At 47.1% G+C, this 23,658-nt stretch overlaps 1 protein-coding gene across 3 annotated transcripts in view; it reads left to right on the top strand.

The window, feature by feature from the left end:
• Nucleotides 1-23,331, top strand: part of Tnfrsf9 (TNF receptor superfamily member 9) — a 25,683-nt gene extending 2,352 nt beyond the window's left edge. The window contains exons 1-9 of one of the 3 annotated variants that reach the window (XM_029558294.1): nucleotides 9,250-9,771; nucleotides 9,852-9,969; nucleotides 12,214-12,338; nucleotides 13,033-13,137; nucleotides 14,074-14,211; nucleotides 14,515-14,584; nucleotides 16,933-17,030; nucleotides 17,871-18,008; nucleotides 23,071-23,331. In XM_029558294.1, the coding sequence (XP_029414154.1) occupies nucleotides 12,239-12,338; nucleotides 13,033-13,137; nucleotides 14,074-14,211; nucleotides 14,515-14,584; nucleotides 16,933-17,030; nucleotides 17,871-18,008; nucleotides 23,071-23,150 (729 nt within the window). In that variant the 5' untranslated portion in view covers nucleotides 9,250-9,771; nucleotides 9,852-9,969; nucleotides 12,214-12,238 and the 3' untranslated portion in view covers nucleotides 23,151-23,331. Of the gene's footprint in view, nucleotides 1-9,249; nucleotides 9,970-12,213; nucleotides 12,339-13,032; nucleotides 13,138-14,073; nucleotides 14,212-14,514; nucleotides 14,585-16,932; nucleotides 17,031-17,870; nucleotides 18,009-23,070 lie in introns of those variants that run through there. The other 2 variants (XM_029558295.1, XM_029558296.1) reach the window with 2 other exon arrangements.
• Nucleotides 23,332-23,658: the final 327 nt, after the last annotated feature.

Here is a 23,658-nt window from a genome sequence, read left to right as displayed (position 1 = left end):
ATATATTTAAAAAGCTCAGAAGAGGCCAAGTGTGGTGGCACACATTTCTAACCCAACAGTCAGGAGGCAGAGGCAGGTGGATCTCTGTGAGATTGAGGCCAGACTGGTCTACACGGAAAGTTCCAGACCAGCTGGCACTTTCCCTAGTTGGAAACTGGAAAGTCCCAGGCCAGTGTCCATAAGAGGATTTCAGGGGCTCCCTGGCCAGGCAGTCTGGTCAATTGATGATTCAGTGAGAGATCTTGTCTCAATAAGGTAGAGACCAACGCTTGGCATGGTGGTGGTGCCTTTAATCCTAGCACCCAGGAGGCAGAGGCAGACAGATCTCTTGTGAGATTGAGGCCAGCCTGGTCTACATAGGGCAGCTGGAGCTACAGGGAAACCTTGTCTCAAAAAGACAAAAAAATATATGAGGTGGAGACTGAGGACAACACTCAACACTGACCTCTGGCCTACACACACACACACATACACACACACACACACACACACAAGTGCAAACATGCACACAAGTGTACACAAAAACTCAGGAGGAAAAAAAGTCTCCTGATTATCTTGTTCCTTATTTGCATGAAAAAATTGAATGTTAATTGACAAAGCTGCATCTGTGAAATCAGGTGGCTTTTTGGTATTAATTGACTTAATGGTACTTTCCTTTACCGGTGCTGTGGTGAATGCTGAGGGAGAGCCCTCCCCTCCACAGGCGGTGTAGCTTAAAACAGTCACATGACTCAGCGTTGCCTCGGGGATGGCAACTGGTATGATAATTGTCATTTCTACCAAGAGAAACATTTTTCCCCTAAGTGACATTTGTCTATGATCTGAAATTACAACACAGCACATTTATTTGCTTAAAAGTTTCTGGTTATATGCTCTTAATATTTTTTCTCTTGTTGGTGGAACTTGAACCCAGAACCCCCTTGGAGACGTCCGTACAGGCTGTACCACATGGTGGGAATTGTCAACTTGACAGAACTAGAGTCACTGGGGAACAGACTCTAAGGAGGATTGTCTATATTGGGCTAGCCTGAGGGCATGTCTGGGGAAATTACCCTGGTTGTAGTTGTTGTGGGGACACTCAGTGCACTGTGGGCAACAGCATCCCCTAGACGGCAGGTCCTGAACTGTACAGGAGAGGATGCATGCACTGTCTCTGCCCTTGCCCTCATGTAATGTGACCAGCTGTCTCCAGCTCCTGCCACTGGTGACTTCCCTGCAGTGACGGACTGTAACCTGGAATTGGGAGCCAAAATAAACCCTTATTCTCCTAAACTGCTTTTCGTCAGGATATTCTTATCACAGCAACAGAGATGAGACTATGACAAACCCGCTGAGCCAAAATGATGTTAAGCAGCATAGCTCCCCTAAAACATGGGCCGCTGATTTTGCCCTTAGTCACGTTTCTCGAAGGTGAGGCAGATCATGGATTTCTTGGTAGTCGTTCACGTAGACCTGCTGCCGTTTCCGACTCAGCTCGCAAACCACCAAGTCCACAGTCTCACCCTGACTGCTGAGTCAGCACACATCGTTTTTCATTCACAGGAATGAGACCTGACAAGTGGCTCCCGAGTCTGTCACATCCTTGCCCCGTGTTAAGCTTGCTTTAGAATGAGAAGTCCAAGGTTGGACTTGGCGGCTCCCTTCATCAACTCTGGCAGGGTGGTTGCCATGGGAAACCGTGTTCTCTCTGATCAGCCTGCCCAGCCTGAGCCAGGCTCTGGCCCTTGCTGTCTGTCTCAGAAGGCTTCCCATCCATGAAACAGTGCAGTGGCACCTGTGTGTGAAGCCTTTTAATGGAATGAGGTGGCGGTGGTGGGCCTCAGAGCATGATCCGTACTAAACACAGGCTGCCATTGGCCACCGCTCAGCCACTGACCTCCCTCAGCGTCTTTCTTGCTCATATTAGAGTAGAAACCAAAGGATGTGAGGCCAATTGAAAAATTTCAATCTGGGCATGATGGCTCCTGCCTGTACTCCCAGCACTCAGGAGGCCCGAGCCTCAGTGTGAGACCCTGTCTCAAAACAACCCAACAAGTACTTCAAGTACTCACCATAACGTCTTGTGATGATCAGTGTTGGCTACTTGTCAGAGTCTAAAATTGCCCAGGAAGGAAGCCTCCTGGAGCACCTGGAGGGAACCCTAAATAAAACGCCCTGGGCACTAGCAAGCATTCTTCACGCTGGTTTCTTGCCTGTTGGTGCCGTGTGACCAGCTGCTTCAACCTCCTGCTGCCTTGTCTCCCACCACGATGGATCCTGCTCTGAGCTGTGAGCCAAAATAAACCCTTCCTCCCTTAAGTTGCTTTTGCCAAGAGTATTTTATCACAGCAACAGGAAAAGAAACTAACACACATCTGCAATGTAAAAGCAACCCCTCAGCACTGGCTACTATGAAGTATCAGAAAACATTTATTAGGTGGCTCAATCGTTAAGAGCACTGGCTGCTCTTACAGAGGACCCGGGTTTGAGAGAACTGTAATTCTTTTGTAATTATTTATTTTGCAAATTTAAGATTATGCTGAGAGGGACTCTAAGGGATTCTGGGCATAGACAGGTAAAGAGTCATTGGAGTTGGGGCAGGAGTGTGGCTCGGAGATAGAGCACTTGCCAAGCAGACAAAAGGCCCTGGGTTCAACCTGAGCGCCTCCGGTGGGGGTGGGCAGGAAGAGGATGGGCTGTGGAACCAGCTGGCCAAGTCCCACCTTTTCTCTCCTTATCTGTCAGTTGACACTGGCCAGGCTTCCAGTGTCAGTGTAAGTAAGGAACTGGGCTTGGGGTTCAGAATACACAAAATAGAGTTTTTGTTGTTTTGTTTTGTTTTGAGTCAGGGCCTTACTATGTAGCACTGGCTAGCCTGGAACTCACTATGTAGATCAAGCTGGACTCAAATTCACAGCACTCTGACTCCTGAGTTGTGGGATTAAAGGTGTGTACCACCAGGGCTAGTCAGAATGGGTTCTTGAGATAGAACAGAGTCCTGCACAGGAGGCACATTCTGAGACCAGGCTTAGGAAATGATACATTCATATACTTATTCATTCATGGAAGGTTTATTGGACTGGGGATGTAGCGCAGAGATACAGCATTTGCTTAGTATTTGTGAGGCCCCAGGTTCAAATCCACCCCCACCAGAAGGCAAACCAACCAACCACACATTTCCTCAGTTCCTAACAAGCATCTCTCCACACCATCTCTGTACTTTGGGGGCTGAAACAAAAGCAGAAATGAGGCCCACAGACCATCTGTCCCAATATGAGACTATGGTGAATTAGCCAAAGACGGAGGCACTTTGTTCTACTGTGTGTGTATGTGTTGGGGGGGTGCACACAGGCCCACATACATGAGTGTGTACATATGTGGTGAGGTTGAGGTAGGGGGTCTGTGTTGGTCACTCTATTTTATTTTAAAAAATATTTTATTATTTTTATTTTATGTGCACGAGTGTATTGCCTGCTTGTATGTGGGTGCACCCGTGTCATTCAATGCTGCAGAGGTCAGAAGAGGGCTTCGGATTCCCCTGGAACTGGAGTTAAGGATGGTTTGTAGGCGCCATGTGGGTGCTGGGAATCGAACCCAGGTCCTCTGCAAGAGCAGTCAGTGCTCTTAACTGTTGAGCCATCTCTCCAGCCTCTACCTTATTTTATTTTAATATTTTATTTATTTTATTTTCTGTGTTTGAGTGTTTGGCCGGTGTGTATGTATGTGCAGCACCTGCATGCAGTACCCACAGAGGCCAGAGGGTGGTGTCAAATCCCTTGGAACTGGAGTTATGGAGGTTGTTAGTCATCATGTGGGTCCTCTGCAGGAGTAGCCAGTGCTGCTGGGGGATGAAATTCTGATGGTCATACTTGTGTGGCAAGCACTTTCCCAGCTGAGTCACCTCCCCACTTCATTCTCAAAATCTAAAAACAAACAACGGTTCTGTTTGTCTCCTTTTAGGCCTCTGTTCCTGTAGGCATCTCAAGCACCATAAATGTCCAATAGTGATGACCCCTTGATCTGATAGGTGCCTGGGTGGGGTGGGTGGTGTAGGTAACAAGGACAGATGGTGACTGTCCCATGACTTAGGGGCCTCTCAGATGTAGCTGGGGTGGGGGAACAGAAGCATTTTTTTTTACGTGTATGAATGTATTGCCTGCATGTGTGTAAGTGCACTTGTGTTGTGCGGGGCCCATGGAGGTCAGAAGAGGGTGTTGGATTCCCTTGGAACTGGAGTTATGGATGGTTGCCAAAGAGGTGCTAGGAATCGAACCTAGGTCCTCTGCAAGATCAGCCAGTGCTCTTAACCACGGAGCCATCTCTCCAGCCCAAGAAGTATATTTTATAGAAGGGGCTGTTTTCCTTTCCATCTCTCTTTTTCTTCTCCCTCCCTCCTTCCTTCCCTCCCTCTCTACCCCCACTTTTCTCTCTCTCACCCCTACTACAGGGTCTCATGTAGTCCGTGTTGGCCCCAAACTTGGTATGTATCTAGGGATGACCTTGAAGTCCTGGTCCTTCTGCCTCCTGCTCCCAAATACTGGGCTGTGCAGTACCAGTCTGGCTTCTTTTCCTCTCTTTTATAGGATTTATTTTATTTATGTGTATGTGTATATAGTTGCAAATGTGTGTCACTGTGCGCAGGTGCCCTTGGAGGCCAGAAGAATGCATTGAGCCCTTGAGCTGGAGGGACAGGTAGTTGTGAGCTGCCCAACATGGGTACAGCAAGTGCACGTAAGTGCTAGCCATCTCTCCAGCCCCTTTGTTTTATGTTGTTGTTGTTGTTGTTATTACTACTACTTATTATTATTTGGTCTTTTTGAGATAGAGTCTCCCTGTAGCCCCAGCTGTCCTGGAACTCACTATGTAGACCAGGCTGGCCTAGAACTCACAGAGATCCACCTGCCTCTGCCTCCCAAGTACTGGGATTAAAGGTGTGCACCACCACGCCTGGCTATTTTTTTTTAATTTATTATTTTTATTTTATGTGTATGCGTGTATTGCCTGCATGTAGGTAAGTGCACCCATGTCATGCAATGCCCTCGGAGGACAGAAGAGGCTGTTGGATCCCCTGGGACTGGAGTTACAGACAGTTGTTAGCTGCCATGTGGGTGCTGGGATTTGAACCCAGGTCTTCTGCAAGGACAGCCAATGCTCTTACCCACTGAGCCATCTCTCTGGCCCCCTTTCTCTTTCTTTTAAACATCTCCTTTTTTTGTCCTAGAATAGACAAGCCTCATGCTGTTCAACCTCAGAGTTTTACTCACTTGAGATAGTCACCATGAGACCCACAGTTAATAAAATCAAAGGAAGCTGTTCCCTGGCTGAGGAGGAGACCTTAGATCGTGGTGGAGCCAGTGTCATCAATACTCTTAGGAGCTGATGCTTGAAATTGTATCTGACTCTATTTGGAAAGATTTTGTGGTTTTGAAACTTTTCTTAAAAATTACATTTGGGTCTGGAGAGATGGCTCAGCAGTTAAGAGCACTGGCTGTTCTTGTAGAAGACCTGGGTTCAATTCCCAGCACCCACACGGTGGCTAACAACCATCTCCAGTTCCAGGGGATTCAACAGCCTCTTCTGACCTCCTAGGGCATTGCATAACATGGGTGCACTTACACACGCAGACAATACATTCATACACATAAAAATAATAATAAAATTTTTGAATTGCACTTGGAGGATTAGAAGAACGAAGTGGGTAAAGCAGTGTGGTGTGTATTTTAAAAGCCAGTGGTGGTCAAAGCCTTTTGCTGGCGTAGCTGGTGCCTCTCTCCAGGTAGCAGCTGCCATTGCTTGCTGAGGTGATATTAATCACAGATGCTGCAGGAACTTGAAGAAAGCCGAGCAGAGCTTTTCGTAGAACACTCCCAAAGTGATTTGTCTGGTTTAACTGTAGGCTGATAAAACTAATCTTGAGAATCTCTTAGCTCAGTGAAGCTTGAGTGAATAGTTGCTGTGCTAGGAATGGAATGACGTCACTTCAGGGGAGGTGACAGCTCTGCCCACAGCCGTCCAGATGGCTGTCAAGTAGGTGGCACAGTATGAGACCACAGCCTCCTTAAAGGTCACCGTGCAGCATGGGCACAGAGCTCACATACAGATGAGGAGGCCACTTGGTTAGCTCGTGACCTTGAAAGCCTCAGGTGAGTGGCTGTGTGGCTGTGTGACTTTCCCCGAAAATATCACAGGTCTCTCAGCATCAGGACTGGGTGATGCATTTCTAGACGTCTATGGTCCTTCACTCTGTGGTTGCTTTATTGGTGATTGGTGTGAGAGGCTACAGACAGATACGTCAATATGGCATCTCAGAAGAGTTCTGTTTTCCTGGGACCCACACCACAGGCAGAGTTAAGTACCTGGTGTCCATTGTTTTATTTAATCTGCAGTTTATCTTCCCTAAATAGAATGGTGCACCGTCTCATTGTATTGTAAGGAATGATTGGAAAAGTTGAGACATAAGGATGTTAAGAAATCTAGCCAAGGGGCTGGAGAGACAGCTCAGCGATTAAGAGCACTGACTGTTCTTGCAGAGGACCCAGATTCAATTCTCAGCACCCACATGGCAGCTCACAACCGTCCCTAACTCCAGTTCCAGGGGAATTCGACGCCCTCTTCTGTCCGCAGGCATTGCACATGGGTGCAGTCACATACGTGCAGGCGATTCACCCATACACATAAAAAATAATAAGTAAAATATTATAAAAAAAGAAATCTAGCCAAATGCAGTTGTAAATGACAAAGTCTACAGGTCAAGCAGATGAACAGGTGTGGGCTCTTAACGACCCTGTTATGCCCCCTCCCCTCCATTGCAGGACGTGAGCAAGTCAGAATCCTAAGGACAGCAAATCAAAACCTCAGTGTGATGCCACCTCACACCTACCAGGCTGGCTACCGTTTTCTTAAAATGGAAAAATCACAAGTGTTAGTATGTGGAGAAGTCAAAACCCTCATTTGCTGCTGGTGGGAAAGAAAATGATATAGCAGCTGTGGAAAAGTCTGGCAACCCCCTCCACAGCATGAGACAGAGCCACCAGTTGGCACAGCAATTCCACTCTTTAAAAAAAAAAAAACTATTATTTTTATTTTATGTGTATTGCCTGCAAATAGGTAAGTGCACCAGTGTCATGCAATGCCTGTGGAGGCCAGAAGAGGCTGTCGGATCCCCTGGGACTAGAGTTACAGACAGTTGTTGGCTGCCATATGGGTGCTGAGATTTGAACCTGGGTCTTCTGAAGAACAACCAGTGTTCTTAACTGCTGAGCCGTCTCTCCAGCCCCCAATTCCACTCTTAAGTGCACATAAGAGAATGAATCAGCTCCACACACAAACCTATAGCAGCATTGATCATAAGAACCCCAAGTGGAAACAAGCCAGACGTCCATGAAGTGTTGGATGGATAAACAGAATATAACATGTCCTTCTAATGGAATATTACTACATCAAGAAAAGGAGTGAAGTACTATACAGTCTGCAACATGGATGAATCCTGGAAACAGGCTAAGTGAAAGAAACCTGCACAGAGAACCATGTATCTCCTGATTGCATTTTGTGAAATGACCAGAATAAGAAGATACAGAGACAGGAAAGGTAGTGGGCATCCAGGCCTGCAGCACAGGGGATGGCAGATGTGGGCTTGATGGAAATGCTCGAATTAGCTAGTGGTGATAGCATAGTGAATACAATACAATTTGCTGAACTGCGGGCACCTTAAAATGTTGCCTTCTATGTTAAGAGACCAGATGACTTTAGGGTCCATCCAGGAGGTCCTTGAGCCCTGAACTACAGGCCCAGGTTTTGTGTGGGCACCGGAAGCCACTGGAAGCTCCTCTTAGAAAAGATTTTATTTTGGAGCTGGGTGTAGTGGTGCACACCTTTAATCCCAGCGCCCAGGAGGCAGAGGCAGGGGGACCTCTGTGAGATTAAGGCCAGCTTGGAATGGTCTACATAGCAGGTTTCAGGCCAGCTGGGGTTACATAGTGAGACCATATCTCCCCTACCATAAAAAGATTTAAATTTGTTTGTTTATTTATTTATTTAGAGTCAAGGTCTCACTATGTAGCCCTGGCTGGTCTGGAACTTGCTAGGTAGACCAGACTGGGTTTGATTGTACAGAAATCCACCTGCCTTTGTCTCCAAAATGTTGGGATTAAAGGTGTGCTTCCCCAGCTTATCTCTATTTTTGATTGTGTGTGTGTCTGTGTCTGTGTCTGTGTGTGTGTCTGTGTCTGTGTGTGTGTGTGTGTGTGCTCGTGCGCAACTGCCCTCAGAAGCCAGAAGAGAGCATCAGATTCTCTGGAGCTGGAGTTACAGGTGGTTGTGAGCTACCTAATGTCAGTGCTAGGAACCAAACTCCAGCCTTCTGCAAGAGCCGGTAAGGGTACATAACCACTGAACCATCTCTCCAACCCCACCACTGGAAGTTTCTAAGAAGGTAGTGACATTAGTCTCTCCTATAAACTTGAAAAGTGCTTAGTGTTTAGTAAATACCAGATCTCTTCTTTCCCCTATGCCTCAATCCAAGAACAAACCTCTATTTCTCTTCTGGAAAAAGATTTTTTTGTTTGAATCCTAACGGAAAAATCCATCTATTTTAGATTTTTAAAAAATCTTTAAAAAAAGAGACAGGGTTGCCAGGTGTGGTGGTGCACGCCTTTAATCCCAGCACTAGGGAGGCAGAGGCAGGTGGATCTCTGTGAGTTCGAGGCCAGCCTGGTCTTCATAGTGAATCCAGGCCAGTTGTGACTACAGGGAGACCCTGTCTCAGAAAGACAAAACAAACAAACAAACAAATAAAAAGACAGGGTCTCGTTTTGACTCAGGACTCACGGTCCTCCTGCTCCAGACTCCCAAGTGCTGGGATCACGGGAGTGAGCCTCTGGGTCTGGCCACTCTCAATGCTATCCTGCAGTCACTAGGTGCTGAACAAGTCCATCTCAGTCTTCTCCTCCTCTGCATCCTCCCCACCCTCTCTCTTCCTGTTCCTCCCCCTCTCCTCTTCCTCCCTTCTCCCCCCCATTCTTTCCCCTCACTCTTCTTTGCTTTTCTTCATTCCTCTTCATCCTCCTCTTCCTCTTGCAGGTTTCACCTAGATGTATATCAGTGCACCTGTGTCACACCATGCCTGAAGAGGTCAGAAGAGGGAGTCGGATCTCCTGGAACTGGAGTTATGGACGCTTGTCAGCTGCCATGTGGGTGCTGGGAATCGAACCCAGGTCCACTGCAAGAGCAGCCAGTGCTCTTAACCACTGAGCCATCTCTCCAGCCCCCACTTCTTCCTTTTTTATTTAGGTTAAAAGCATGTTTTTCTAAAAACTCCTTGTGGGTCTCCACTTTGGACAGTATCTACTACTGCCTGTGGGTGTCCGGCTTCCCTTGACTCCACTCCCCATCCCCCCATCTCCCTCCTCCCCAGTCTCTCACACACAGATGCAGCTCAGTGAGAGAGTCAGTTCCAACTCTGTCCTGCTGATCATCTGACTGGCCACACAGACTGAGCCCTGTCATCTGCATAAGGCCACCCTGAAAATAACTGCAGGGAGATCAACCCCTGGGGTCCCTTTGAGGGTTGTACAGCACTTGCTAAAGTACAATTTGGTGCTGGGTCAAGAGGAAGCTACCTGTTTTTATGGAGTTAAGAGCTAGAAGATCTTCACTTAGAAGTTGGTTTCATCCTGCAAGTCACGAATGTCTTAAGCTGCTGTAAATGACTAAATCCTTTTCCCAAAGTTGATTGGGAAATATCTTAGTAGCAGAGAATTGATTCCAAGAAACCATCTGAAGTGACATTATCAGGTGGGGACAGGGGCTCTGGGGGATTTTGAGGGCAGCAAGTTGATGGAGCCACTTCACAGTGCTGGATGGGGATTTCCCAGGAGGCCCCGCCTGCTTGAGTCATCGAGTCCTGTGTTTGACCTGTGGCTCTGCACAGCCAGCACCAGAGCCTCGCTGGGCTGAGGAGTGGAAGGTCCTCTGCTGTCCTGAGATCACAAGGTTTGTCTGCTTGGGGCTGATGGGAACTCGAGAAGTGAGGCTGTCTTTTGTTCTTATTACAGATTTCTAGACTTTTCTTCCCTTCTAATTTATAAGTTCTATTCAACAGCCCACTATCTAAAGACCAAGAAAAATGGAGTTACTTCTCCCTCCCCCCCTTTTTTTTTGAGATACAGCTTCATGTAGCCCAGGAAAATCTTGACTCTCTTTGTAGCCAAGGATGACCTTGAATTTTTGATCCTCCTGCTTCCATCTCATGAGTGCTGTGATTACAGGTGTGTACCACCATGCTTGATTTATACAGTACTGGGGATGGAACCCAGGGGTTCACATAGCTAGGCAAGCATTCTACCAGCTGAATCACAGCCCCAGCTCCAGGATCTATTATTATTATTATTATTTTAGTGTATGAGTATATTGCCTGCATGTGTGTAAGTGTACCTGTGTGTGCAATGTCCATGGAGGTCAGAAGAAGGTATTGGATTCTCCTGGAACTGGAGTTACAGATGGTTGTTAGCCACCATGTGGGTGCTGGGAGTCAAACCCAGGTCCTCTGCAAGAGCAGCCAGTGCTCTTAATGGCTAAGCCATCTCTCCAGCCTTAGGATTTTTTTTTTAAAAAACAAGCTTCAAATCTCAAAATAGGCAAATCTAGGTCTATGTTTAAGAAAATATGACAGTGATGCCAGGCGTGGTGGTTCACACCTCTAATCCCAGCACTCGGAGGCAGAGGCAGGTGGATCTCTGTGAGTTCAAGGCCAGCCTGGTCTACATAGTGAGTTCCAGGACAGCTGGGGCTACAGGGAGACCCTGTCTCAAAAAGCCAAAAAAGAGAAAAATGCGACAGTGAATTAACGGAGAGGAGAGCAGTGACGTGTTCGGTTAGAGAGGGCACAGCAGCCACCAGGGCCTCCCTCTCCATGACAGGACCTGCCCATGCCTGGTCAGGACTCTGCTGCAGGGCAGCTAATGCAGACATCTCTGAAAGTCCCCAAAGTCCCTATTCTTGTTACTGCTGCGTTTGTGAACATGGAGAGTTCACGCCTGGGCTTTGGCAGACGTGCTGGGGGTCCATGACACCGGCTTTGCTGCAGAACTTCCTGTGAATTTGCTGCCTTCCCATAATATTCCAATCTTTTTAAATTTTTTTATTATTTTTATTTTATGTGTATGGTGTATTGCCTGCATGTAGGTAAGTGCACCTGTTTTGTGCAATGCCTGCGGAGGTCAGATGAGGCTGTCGGATCCCCTGGGATTGGAGTTAAGGACAGCTGATAGCTGCCATGTGGGTGCTGGGATTCGAACCCAGGTCTTCTGCAAGAACAACCAGTGTTTTTAACCTCTGAGCCATCTCCACCCCAATATTCCCATCTTTTAAAAAGATTTGTTCTTAAATTGTGTGTGTGTGTGTATGTGTGTGTGTGTGTGTGTGTGTGTGTGTGTGTGTGTGTGTGTGTGTGTGTGTGTGTGTGTGTGTGTGTGTGTGTGTGTGCGAGCACACATGAGTGCAGCCCTCAGAAGATGCCAGAGGTGTTGATTTCCTGGAGCTGGAGTTACAGGTTGTTAGCTGTCAGGCATGAGTGCTCAGAACTGATCAGGTCCTCTGGAAGAACACTATGTGCTCTTAACCTCTGAGCCATCTATCCAGCCCCAATAATCCAGTTTTAATTGTTCCTTTAAAAAAACAGAATTAAGGTCAAGCAGCAGTTGAAATGTAGTAATTCTGGAAGGAAAATCTACCCCATTCTTGGAAGTATCTGTATTTGCAGAATGATATTTGTGAGATCAACTTTTTCTTTTTGAAATAGAATCTCATGTGGCCTAGGCTGTCTTGAACACACTATGTAGCTGAGGATAACCTTGAACTCTTGATCCTCCAGTCTCTATCTCTTTTTTCTTTTTACAACTGTTTTGTTTTGTTTTTTTTGGTCTTTTTGAGACAGGGTCTCTCTGTAGTCCCTGCTGGCCTGGAACTTGCTATGTACACCAGGCTGTCCTCAAACTCACAGGGATCCACCTGCCTCTGCCTCCCAAGTGCTGGGACTAAAGGTGTGCGCCACCACACCTGGCTCTACCTTCTTAATGCTATGATTACAGGTATGCAATACCGCATCTGGTTTATGCAGTGCTGGGGATCAAACCCAGGGCTTTGTACATACCAGGCAAGCACTCTCCCAACTGAGCCACATCCTTAGCCCCAGACCAACCCATGTGATTGACATTCTTTTGAAATCTTCTTTGCTAGTGTCGTATGTATTCGAAATTTCATCATGGGAAACAACTGTTACAACTTGGTGGTAACCGTGCTGTTAGTTGTGAGTATTGAAGGAGTGAGAACCCAGGAGGATCCCTGTGAAAAGTGTGAGGCTGGTAAGTACCGAGCTGACAGGGACATTCTCTGACTTGGTGAAGACATGGTTCAGTTAGCCTGGCCTTCGGGACTGGCTCCTGGTGTCAAGTCAGTCACGTGCAAACTCTTATTGAATACTACAGACTAGTTGTGGGAACCCAGCAGGGTCATTTAGCCTCTGTACCTCAACTTTGCCTTCTGGGGATAATCAGAGAAATTGTTGCATAGGATTGGCGGGAAGAGTTCTAAGACAAGCTCAGAACAGTGGATGGTATGGGGTAAGACCTTCAGAAAGGTTAGCTTTGTGTGCAAGGCCCTGTGCACACAGCATCCAGGAGCAAGCAGATGGCAGCAGGTGACAGCGGTCTTAACAGAGTGGGACAAGGGGAGGCAGTACAGCCTCGGTACCCTGAGCAACGCGGTGCTTCTCCTGGTGCTGTCCTGCTATTGTTCAGGTCCCTCTAGAGGAATTATCGTCCTGTTCGATTGATACAGGATTTTCTTCTATTGATTTCTTCCTTGTAACTTGTGCATGTTGTTTCTAATTCTTTGATTATGGCAAGAGTAATCGTACGAATACACAATGTCTTAAATAGTCCATCAACTAAATAATGTCTATCACTGTGCTTTTATTTGTATTTTTCTAGTAAGCTTCTTGATGCTTTGTGGGATGGTTATACATTGTCGAACTATGCCCCTGTTATACCATTTCAGGTACTTTCTGTAAGAAAAACAACAGAGCTTGTGCTCCCTGTCCTTCGAGCACTTACTCCAGCACAGGTGGACAACGGTACTGTAACCACTGCACTAAGTGTGAAGGTAGGTCTGTCCATCCATACCGCTGTCTGTCTGAGACAGGCTCGTGCTATGTTGCCCAGGCTAGCCTCAAAGTTGTGCCCCTCCTCATCAGCCTCCTCAGTGTGAAGGTTCACTTTTCCCGAGGTTCCTTCCTCTGGAAGATTGCTGGGAAGAGACAAGGTTTCCTTTCCTGTCCGCTGCTCCATCTCTGCTGACCATTTTTATCCTCGTAGACGCTAACGCCTCTGCCCACAGGCAGGTGCAGCAAAATCGTTTCATGTAATAGCAAGCATTTTTGATGAGCTTTTTAAATATTCGAGGAAATACTTATTTGACATGAGATCTTTTTCACACTGTCTCATGTAGTGAGACTTTGCCCTTCCTCCCCACATGCTCAGATGCCACACATGCACGGCCATACCTGGTTTATGCAGTTCTGTGGGTCAAAGCCAGGGCTCTGTGCATGCTAGGCAAGCACCCTACCAACAGAGCCACAGCCCCAACCCAAGAGACACTTTTTTTTTTCTTTTTCTTTTTCGGTCTTTTTGAGACAGGGTCTCCCTGTGGCCCCAGCTGTCCTGGAACCCACTATGTAGACCAGGCTGGCCTTGAACTCAGAGAGATCCGCCTGCCTCTGCCTCCCAAGAGACACTTTTAATGGGCAAAGTGTAAAGATAGCCCTATGGAGACAAGAAAACAATCCCAGCCAGGCGTGGTGGCGCATACCTGTAATCCCAGCACTGGGAGACTGAGGTGGGAGGATTTTGAGTTAGAAGCCAGCCTGGGCTAGATAATGAGATTCTATGTGAAAAATAATAAAAAAAGAGTAAACATGGCACTCTAAAGTCATGGTAACATCACAAACAGAGCAAGCACAGGTTTGTTTATTGTTTACTGTACACACAGATCAGCTCCCTGTATTTGGAGGCCAAGTATAACAGTCCTGGGGCTTTGCAGGTAATTTCAGGGTCAAGAAGCCTTGCTCCCGCACCAGCAATGCGGAGTGCGACTGTATCCCTGGATACCACTGCCTGGGGGCAAATTGCAGCAGGTGCGAAGAAGATTGCAAGGAAGGCCAAGAATTAACAAAAGATGGTACGTTCATTCCTTTTCCAGCCAGTCCAAGTTTGTGAGGTAGACACATTCCTTATGAGTCTCAGAATCTTAAAGAGACAAGCAACAGATCAGACATTCAAGTATGTGACTTTGTGTGTGTGTCTCTCTTGGTCTTTTTGAGACAGGGTCTCCCTGTAGCCCCAGCTGGCCTGGAACTCGCTATGTAGACCAGGCTGGTCTTGAACTCAGAGATCCGCTTGCCTCTGCCTCCCAGTGCTGGGATTAAAGTCCTCACCATCACACCTGGCCTCCTTCTTATTCTTGATATGATTTTTCTTCAAGGTTGTAAAGACTGTCCCTTTGGAACATTTAATAACCTGGAAGGTGGTGGCAGCTGTGGACCCTGGACAAAGTATGTACATATTTTCACTTTACTTACAAAATAAAGGATCTGGGCTAAACTAAAAGACAAAGAATGCCATCACTCAAATGCAGACTACAGTGTTACACCCCTAGGTGTGCGTGGGAACGTGAGCTCACAGTGACTCAAATGAAAGTGGGCGTTTCCTCAGAACTCATGCTGAGGTGTAGAGAGCAGGTCTGTGCTTGCACTTGCACACCTTCTGCCTCCCTGCCTCAGTTTGCCTCTTCTTCCTCACCTCTTTCCTCTCATCTTCCCTCACCGATCGACCCATCTCAGGTGCTCAGTGCCATCACTGGGAATGGCACGTGACATACACGTGTTGTGCTGGCCACCACAGGGAGACAGACGGCTGGCAGCATGGGCTTGCAGGGTTAGAACCAGGTTCTGTGGATGGGCACTGGCTCACGTGACACTTGTTGTCCAGGACAGCAGTGGTCTGGGTGTGGAAGTCACACACTCAGAGATTGGGAAGGCAAACTGGCAGTCGTGTGGACTGTGGACTCTGATGATAAAATTTAAAAAGGGCCTCACATTTTATAGGCCTGTGATTTTTTTCTGTTTGATTTTCTTAGTAAAAAATGAATTTTATTATTCTGGATAACAGCTTAGAAATTTTTTTGTTGTTCTTTTTGAGACAGGGTCTCCCTGTAGCCCCAGATGGCTTGGAACTCACTATGTAGACCAGGCTGATCTTGAACTCACAGAGATCCGCCTACCTCTGCCTCCTCAAGTGCTAGGATTAAAGGCATGTGTCACCATGTCTGGCCAGATGAGAATGTTTTTGAAAAAGGTCTTTCACCCTAAATTGATCAGAATATTCAAGTGAGTATGCATGGAAAAGTGGTGGTGATGGTGATGGGAGTGATGGAGGTGCTGGTGGTGATGGTGATGGTGAGTGTGATGGTGGTGGTGGTGATGATGGTGATGATGATGGTGGTGATGGTGATGATGATAATGATGGTGGTGGTGGTGATGATGGTGATGATGGTGGTGGTGGTGATGATGGTGGTGGTGGTGATGATGGTGATGATGGTGGTGGTGATGGTGGTGGTGATGGTGGTGATGATAGTGATGATGGTGGTGGTGATGGTGATAGTGATGACGGTGATGGCGATGATGGTGATGGTGATGGTGATGATGGTGGTGATGATGATGGTGAGTGTGATGGTGGTGATGATGGTGATGATAGTGGTGGTGATGGTGGTGGTGATGGTGGTGGTGATGGTGGTGATGGTGATGATGATAGTGATGATGGTGGTGGTGATGGTGATAGTGATGATGACGGTGATGGCAATGATGGTAATGGTGATGGTGATGGTGATGATGGTGGTGACGATGATGGTGAGTGTGATGGTGGTGATGGTGATGATGATAGTGATGATGGTGGTGGTGATGATGGTGGTGGTGATGGTGGTGGTGATGGTGGTGATGGTGATGATAGTGATGATGGTGGTGGTGATGGTGATAGTGATGATGGCAATGATGGTAATGGTGATGGTGATGATGATAATGGTGGTGATGGTGGTGGTGATGGTGATGATGGTGGTGACAATGATGGTGAGTGTGATGGTGGTGATGGTGATGATAGTGATGATGACAGTGACAGTGATGATAGAAATGATGGTAGTGATAGCGGTGGTGGTGGTGTGATGGTGATGGTGATAATGACAGTAGTGACAGTGATGGTGGTGAGAGTGGTGATGATGATGATGGTGACTGTGATGAAGATGGTAACAATAGCTACCATTCACTGAGTATGTCCAGCATGTGAAAGTATGTCCCCAGGACTCATTCATTTGGGTTCATCCCAGCCCCGGGAGCACAGGCAGCCCTGTCTGAGCAGATGAGAAGGCCAAGGCTTAGAGAGACTTTATAATTTGCCCAAGGCCATTCTGTAGAGTTCCAGACCTGGCTCAAACCTGCTTTTTTTTTCTGAAGCCAGTACTAGAATCACTGAGCCTTATTGATGTTATACATGTGCCCAAGTCAGTCACACATGAGCAGGAAATTTGGGAGGAGGGTCGAGAGACTAAAGTTGCAGAACAAGTTGCGCCACACAGGCTGAACTGTGTGTCATGGAACAAGACAGAACGCACATGGCTCCTCAGCCTGGGGAGAAACAAGAGCCTGGTGGAGTGGGATGAACTGTGTGGCACCTCAAAGCTGAAGGGAAACTGGAGGAGGTCAGTCCAGTGGAACTTTCTCACACTATCTGCCTGCTGTCTGTGAGCTCAGGCCCACTTACTTACTCACTGGGTGACAAATACCACAGTTTTTCATTGGGTTCCTCTGTACCTAAATTAATCATTTGAACTCTTTTTCTTAACTTGAATAAGCTGTTCTCTAGACGGAAAGTCTGTGCACAGGAATGGGACCAAGAACAGCGATGTGGTCTGTGGACCTACCTCTGCAGGTGGACGTATCTTCTCTCCAGGTACCCCCCCCCACTGTACCCACCCCAGTGAGAGAGCCAGGTAGCCAGTGTGTTGCCATTAAATAAAAGTGACAAAGTGTGGGGCTACAGGCCTGGAATCCCACCACTGTAAGGGCTGAGGCAGGAGGATTGCCAAGTTCCAAGCCAGCCTGGGCTATACAGTGAGACCCTATCTAAAAAGAAATCAAATGGATGTATGATGTCTACCCAGACTGTATGTCCATGTCTTCAGCACTGTGGGGTCTCCTGCCCACAGCAGGAGGCTCCGAGGTCCCTTCCACTGTATACCCTGCTGCTTAGTCTTGGGTATCATTACTCAATCAGTTTACACTAGTAACGGTGCATGGTGCCCCATACTCTCTATGCTGGAAGGACCGGGCTGCTTAGTTTCTCAGGCTTCTAGGAAAATCATTACATTTGGGTTCATTTCTGAAAGCCATCTAGGTTTAGGACTGAGGACGTGACTCATTTGGCAGAGCGCTTACCTAGCATGCAGCAAAGGCCCTGCATTTGATTTTCAGCACTGCGTAAATTGTGCATGATGGTGCACACCTCTAATCCCAGTACTCAGGAAGTACAGGCAGAAGGATCAGGAGTTCAGGGTCATCCTCAGCTACGAATGGAATTTGAAGATAGCCTGGGATACTTAAGGCTCTGCCTCCGAAACAAAACAGAAGCAACAAACACACAGAAACCAGCAAAGTCATCTAAGGTGATAAGCTCTGGGGTTAGAGGTGCCTGAGGCACAGCCTGACCTAGGGCCAGGCGTTTGTAGGTTAAGTACAGACTCAGGCCAGCTTGTCTGGTAAACACTGAGCATGCCTCCTCTTGCTCTTGAAGAAGGGCACTCCCCACAGGTCCTCACCATCCTCCTGGCGTTGACATTAGCCACGTTGCTGTTCCTGCTCCTCTTTGTCATTCTCCGGCTTTCCATGGTCAAATGGAGCAGAAAGAAATTCCTGAATATATTCAAGCAACGTAAGTCCAATGCACTATGGGGATGCTATCTTCTCCAGGAAGGGCTTTTCACAGTAGAAAGGAAAAGAGAGTTTAAAAACTTAAAAAAAATATTTTATTATTTTTATTTTATGTGTATGAGTGTTATGCCTGCATGTAGGTAAATACACCCATGTTGTGCAATGTCTGTGGAGGACAGAAGAGGCTCTTGGATCCCCTGGAACTGGAGTTATGGACAGTTGTTAGCTGCCATGTGGGTGCTGGGATTCGAACCCAGGTCTTCTGCAAGAACAACCAGTGTTCTTAACTGCTGAGCCATCTCTCCAGCCCCGAGAGTTTAAAAACTTTGAAAACTTATTTATTGTGTGTGATGGAGGCACATGGTGAGGCCAGAGGGCAACTTTTCAGAGTTGGCTCTCTCCTATTCCCAGGGTCGAACTCAGGTCATCAGGCCTGTGAGGTGCCTTTTACCGCTGAGCCATCTTACCTGCCTGGATTTTTTTAAAGTTATGGACATAAGATTAGCCTAGCACAGTGGTTGCAAAGCAGCAGTCTTGTTCCTGAGTGGTACTGGCAGTGTCTGAAGACAGTTGTGGTCATGGTTTGGTGGTGTTGGGAGGTCTTGTTGGGGTCGAACTAAGGAGACCTTGATACTTGTACAATGCACAAGGAAACCCCCAGCCACAAGGGTCCAGCTCCATGTGTCCACAGGGCTGAGATAGAGACTGAATATGGACAAAACTCACAGATACCTATGCATCGCATGTCAGTGTGTACATCACATCGGTGTGTGCATTCAGCCAGCCTGTGTCTCAGAATGCCACCCCAGGGGTTGGGAAGATAGCTCCATTGGTAAAACGCTGACTTTGCAAGCAAAAAGACTGAGTGTGAGCCCCAGATCCCACATTTAAAAAGCTTTGGCACACACTTGTAATTTTAGCACAAGGCAAGCAGATCCTGGGGTTTGCTAGCCAGTCAGTCTAGCCTATTTGATGAACTCCTGCCCAGTGAGAGACCCTGTCTCAAAAAAAAAAGGCAGAAAGTCATCCTGAGGAATGACAACTGAGGTTGACCTCCAACCTCCATATGCACATGCACACGTGCACTTTCACACATTGGCACACAGGTGCAGATGCACAAAGAACGTCTCCCCACCCAGTGTGGCTTCCCCAGTTGGTAAATGGCCTTAGCCTCACCTTCAGTGTGACTCAGAGAGGACCTAAGGGTGTTAAAGAGGGTGTAATGAAATGGACTGTCACAACATCAAGCCAAATTGAATGAAAAATTTCAAAGACAGATTTCATTCATTGACCCACTAGACAAGACTCTATCAAGAACCAAGCTAGTGTCTGGCAGAGTCGGTGTCCCCTATGCAAGAGCTGTCAGCATTTATGTTCAGCTTACGGTTTATAGATGGGGCGATGTGCGTTTTGACTCTGTAGAGGACAGGATGAAAGATAACAGGCTAGACTTAAGAGACTCAAGTAAAAGAGGCATCCAGGTGGCCAAATCACAGCTGTAGACTCTAGAAGACAGGAGACTGTCTATTTGGAAGTTGTTAAAAATATGTGAGGAGGGTCAGCAAGATGGCTCAGTGGGTAAAGGCACTCACCACCAAGACCGATGACCTGAGTTCAATCTCCAGGACCCACATGGTGGAAGGAAAAAGCCAAGTCCCACTGACTGTCATCTGACCACACACACACACACACAAATGTAAAAAAAGATTCTGAGAAGGGAACTAGAGAGGTGGCTCAGTAGACAAGCTTGCTTGCTTGCTGTATAAACATGAAGACCTGAGTTCAGATTCCAGCACCCACATTAAAAGCCAGATGTGACCCCCAGTGCTGTGGGAGACCAAGACAGGGGAATCACTAAGGCTCACTGGCTGCCAACCTAGCCTCAAGCTCAGCAGAGATCCTATTTCAAAGGGACAAGGATAGTGCTAGATAGTCCAGGACACCTGGACACCCTCCTCTGGCCTCCAGGTGCATGCATAGGCACACACATATACACACACACACGCATGCACGCACGCACACACGCACGCAGACACCCGTGCGCGTGTAAACATACAACAAAAAAAAATACTTGCAGAAAAACATTAGTGAAATCTTATCTAAAGATGCATTTCAGCTGGGCGTGGTGGCCCATGCCTCTAACCCCAGCACTCGGGAGGCAGAGGCAGGCGGATCTCTGTGAGTTCAAGGCCAGCCTGGTCTACATAGTGAGCTCCAGGCCAGCTGGGGCTACAGGGAGACCCTGTCCCAAAAAGATTAAAAAAAGAAATACATTTCATATTATGAAAAGTTCTTTTGAAAATGACAAGCCGTTCTATGCTTTGAAATGTGTGGGAAAAGTGAATACGTATGAAGTTTAAGTGTTGTAAAATAAACTCCTCCCAGATCAAGCTTCCGGAAACCCGATTTTTTCTGGTTCCAGCTGACAGCACTCCCTCCCCACCACCGCTAACCACATCTAGATTTTCATGGTCTTCACTTCCTGGCTCGTCTTCCGAGTTGTGCTAAAGGCAGTTTCATTTAGCTGCATGTGTGCGTCATTGGTGGGACCCACACTGTATCCCGTGTCTTTCTCCTTGCCATTAACACTGTGTCTTCAAGGCTCATTCCCTGGTTGAGGTCACTGTAATCGAGTTCCATTACCGTGTGTGTGTTTATATGTCTGTGGTGTGCATGCCTGTGTGTGCATGTTCACATATGTGTGGGCATACATATGTGTGTGCGTGTAGGACAAAGTTACTGTTGGTTTTCTATTGAGTCAGGGTCTTTCAGTTGAACCCAGAGCTTGTTGACCATCTATCTAACCCAGCTGGCCAGCTTGCCCTGTGGGATCCCCCACCCCTCAACCCCATCTCTGCCTCCAGAGTGCTGAAGTGCTCAGATTACAGGGAGCTGCCACCCATGACTGGCTTTTACATGGGTTCTGGGGATCTGAACTCTGATCTTCATGTGTGCATGGCAAGTGTTTGATCCACTGAGCCATCTACAAGTCCTTGTTTCTTTTTTTTTTAAACCTAGGAAGAGGGTCTGGGATATTAGGACTTAAATCTTATCCATCTTAGGTAGCTTAAACTGTTTTCCAAAAATAGTCAGGACCACACTTGGCCTCTTCAGAGGGGTGTGCACTCTTTCTCTGCCAACTCTGGGTGTCTGAGTACTAGGGGACTATTTTGGGGGGGGTCTTTTTGAAACAGTGTCTCCCTGTAGCTCCAGCTCGCCTGGAACTCACTATGTAGACCAGGCTGGCCTTGAATACACAGAGATCTGCCTGCCTCTGCCTCCCGAGTGCTGGGACTGTAGGCGTGTGCCACCATGCCCGGCTAGTGGTACTCTTTTTACCTATCTAGTGGGTGGGGCGTAGTAGCTAATTGTGGTTTTGATTTGCATTCCCTGGTGATGGGTATTGTTGGAAGCCTTTTCTGGTTTGATAGCCATTTGAATTTCCTCCTTTGAGAAGTCTCCTAGAGCCCAGCCATTCTTCCTCTCCTTATCAGTGACGGGAACTCTGTGTCCCCTCCTGTTTGGCTCTTTCCCTCTCCTTCCCAGACCTTCATCTCTCACAGAAACTCTTAGGCTGCCACAAGAGGCCGACTTAAAGAACTACCACCTGTCTCACCCAGAGTGACAGCAAGGGTCCTCTTAAGTGTTCCTCAAAGGTATTAACCAGTGAGTGGCATTGGAACTGTAATTCATTTTTAAAAACCCTTAAAACCTTTTTACTTTGAAATCGTTACATATTCACAGAAAGTTGCAAACACGGCACAAAATAGTGTCCCATACATTTTCGGGGCTCTGTCTGACAGCACGGTAAGACCAGGACACTGTAGTTACTGTATCACATGTGGGTCCCTCTAACTGGCAACACAATCAAAACACAGCAGTAAAGCCAGGCATGTGCACGCCTGCAATCCCAGCACTCAGGAGAGGGAAACAGCAAGGTCTCAAGTTTAAGACCCTGGGTTACACGGTGAGCCCTGGACTTAACAAAGAGAACCCCCCAAACCATACAGACTGTCACTACCAAGATCAGCCCCTGCTGGTCCTTTTCAGTCTCTCCCGTCAGCCCTCTCGGGAAGCCACTCATCTGTTTTCAGTGTTTTAGCCCAACATGAAAAAAATGTGATGGATCCTTATGTGTGGGTTTATGTGGACATAGGTTTTTATGTCTCTAAGATAAATGTAGTTGCAGGGTCACGTGCTAAGTGTTTAGCTTTTGTTTACTTGTTTGTTTTGTGTGAGTGTGCACATACTACTGTGACCATGTGGAGGTCAGAAGACAACCTGCAGGAATGGTTCTCCCCTTCCATCATGTGGGTTCCAGAGACCCAACTCTGGCTTGGTGGCACCTTTACCTGCTGAGCTCTCTCTAGCCTCAATGTTAGTTTTGGAAGAAAGCTCTTCCAAAAGGAATTGTACCATTTTACAGATCCACTTCGTCCTGGCCAGTGTTTTGTACCATCACAGCTTTTTGTCTTATTTTGTTTTATCACACATGCTCCAATAGGTGTGCAGTGATCTCAAGTGGCCTTGGTCTGTATTTCCCTCATGTTCAAATACTGTTTTGTGTGCTCAGTCTCCATTTGTACACAGGCATGTGCACACAGGCACACGCACACATACAGATACATTGATCTATATATATCTTCTTTAGGGAGGCAATCTTTCATTTCATTTCTCTCTCTCTCTCTCTCTCTCTCTCTCTCTCTCTCTCTCTCTCTCTCTTTTGTCCCTTCTTCCCTGGGTCTCTCTGTAGCCTCAGCTGGCCCAGAACTTGCTATGTAGACAAAGCTGGCCTCAATCTCACAGACTCTGCCTGCTTCTCCTGGGGTTAAAGGTGTGCACCACCACGCCTGGCTACAGCCAGTATTCTTAACCGCTGAACCATCTCTCCAGTTCCTTAAAAAAAAAAAAAAAATTTAAGTAAAAGAAAATAAGTCATGTGGGGATTGCTTATAAAGCCGGTACCTGGTTAGTGTTGAGAATGTTTGCAGGTGTGACTAGTGGAAAATAAATGAGACGAAAACAGGCACCAAGACACAAGTGTCTTTCACGTTGTTTTCTAGCTTTTAAGACACCGATGGCTCAAGAGGAAGATGCCTGTAGCTGCCGATTTCCAGAAGAAGAAGAAGGAGGCAGCCTGTGAACTGTAACGTGCTGTCCTAGGAGCTGTGGGGATGCTGGGCAAAGCAAAGGAGAAACACTAGCAACCCATCGTCCTGCCCTGCTCCGACGCCGTCCTGGACAACCCCCAGGATGCACCCTGTTCATTTGTTTTCTAACATGAATGTGTTTGTCTTTAAAAATTCACGCACGCACGCACTCACGCACACACACCTTTTTTAAAAGACAGGGTCTCACTGTGTGGCCCCAGCTGGCCTGGAACTCACTATGTAGACCAGGCTGGCCTTGAGTGCTCAGAGACCCCCTATCTCTGCCTCCTGAGTGCTGGGATTAAAGGCGTGAACTGGTTAAAATTTACCATTTTTAACAGAAGTATGGAAAAAGCAAGAGGTGAAAGGCCACTTATAGATGATTCTCCTTAGCGGTCTTGAGCTATTTTTTTTTTTTAATCTGAAGTAAACGGAAGTTTCATTTCAATCACATTGACCCAAGGTCCAGCTAAAATCATCATAAAAATCAACATAGGTGTA

Source organism: Nannospalax galili, unplaced genomic scaffold, assembly GCF_000622305.1.
Source record: "Nannospalax galili isolate Female #2095 unplaced genomic scaffold, S.galili_v1.0 scaffold1488, whole genome shotgun sequence".
NCBI lineage: Eukaryota > Metazoa > Chordata > Mammalia > Rodentia > Spalacidae > Nannospalax > Nannospalax galili.
This window is presented reverse-complemented; position numbering and strand designations above follow the sequence as displayed.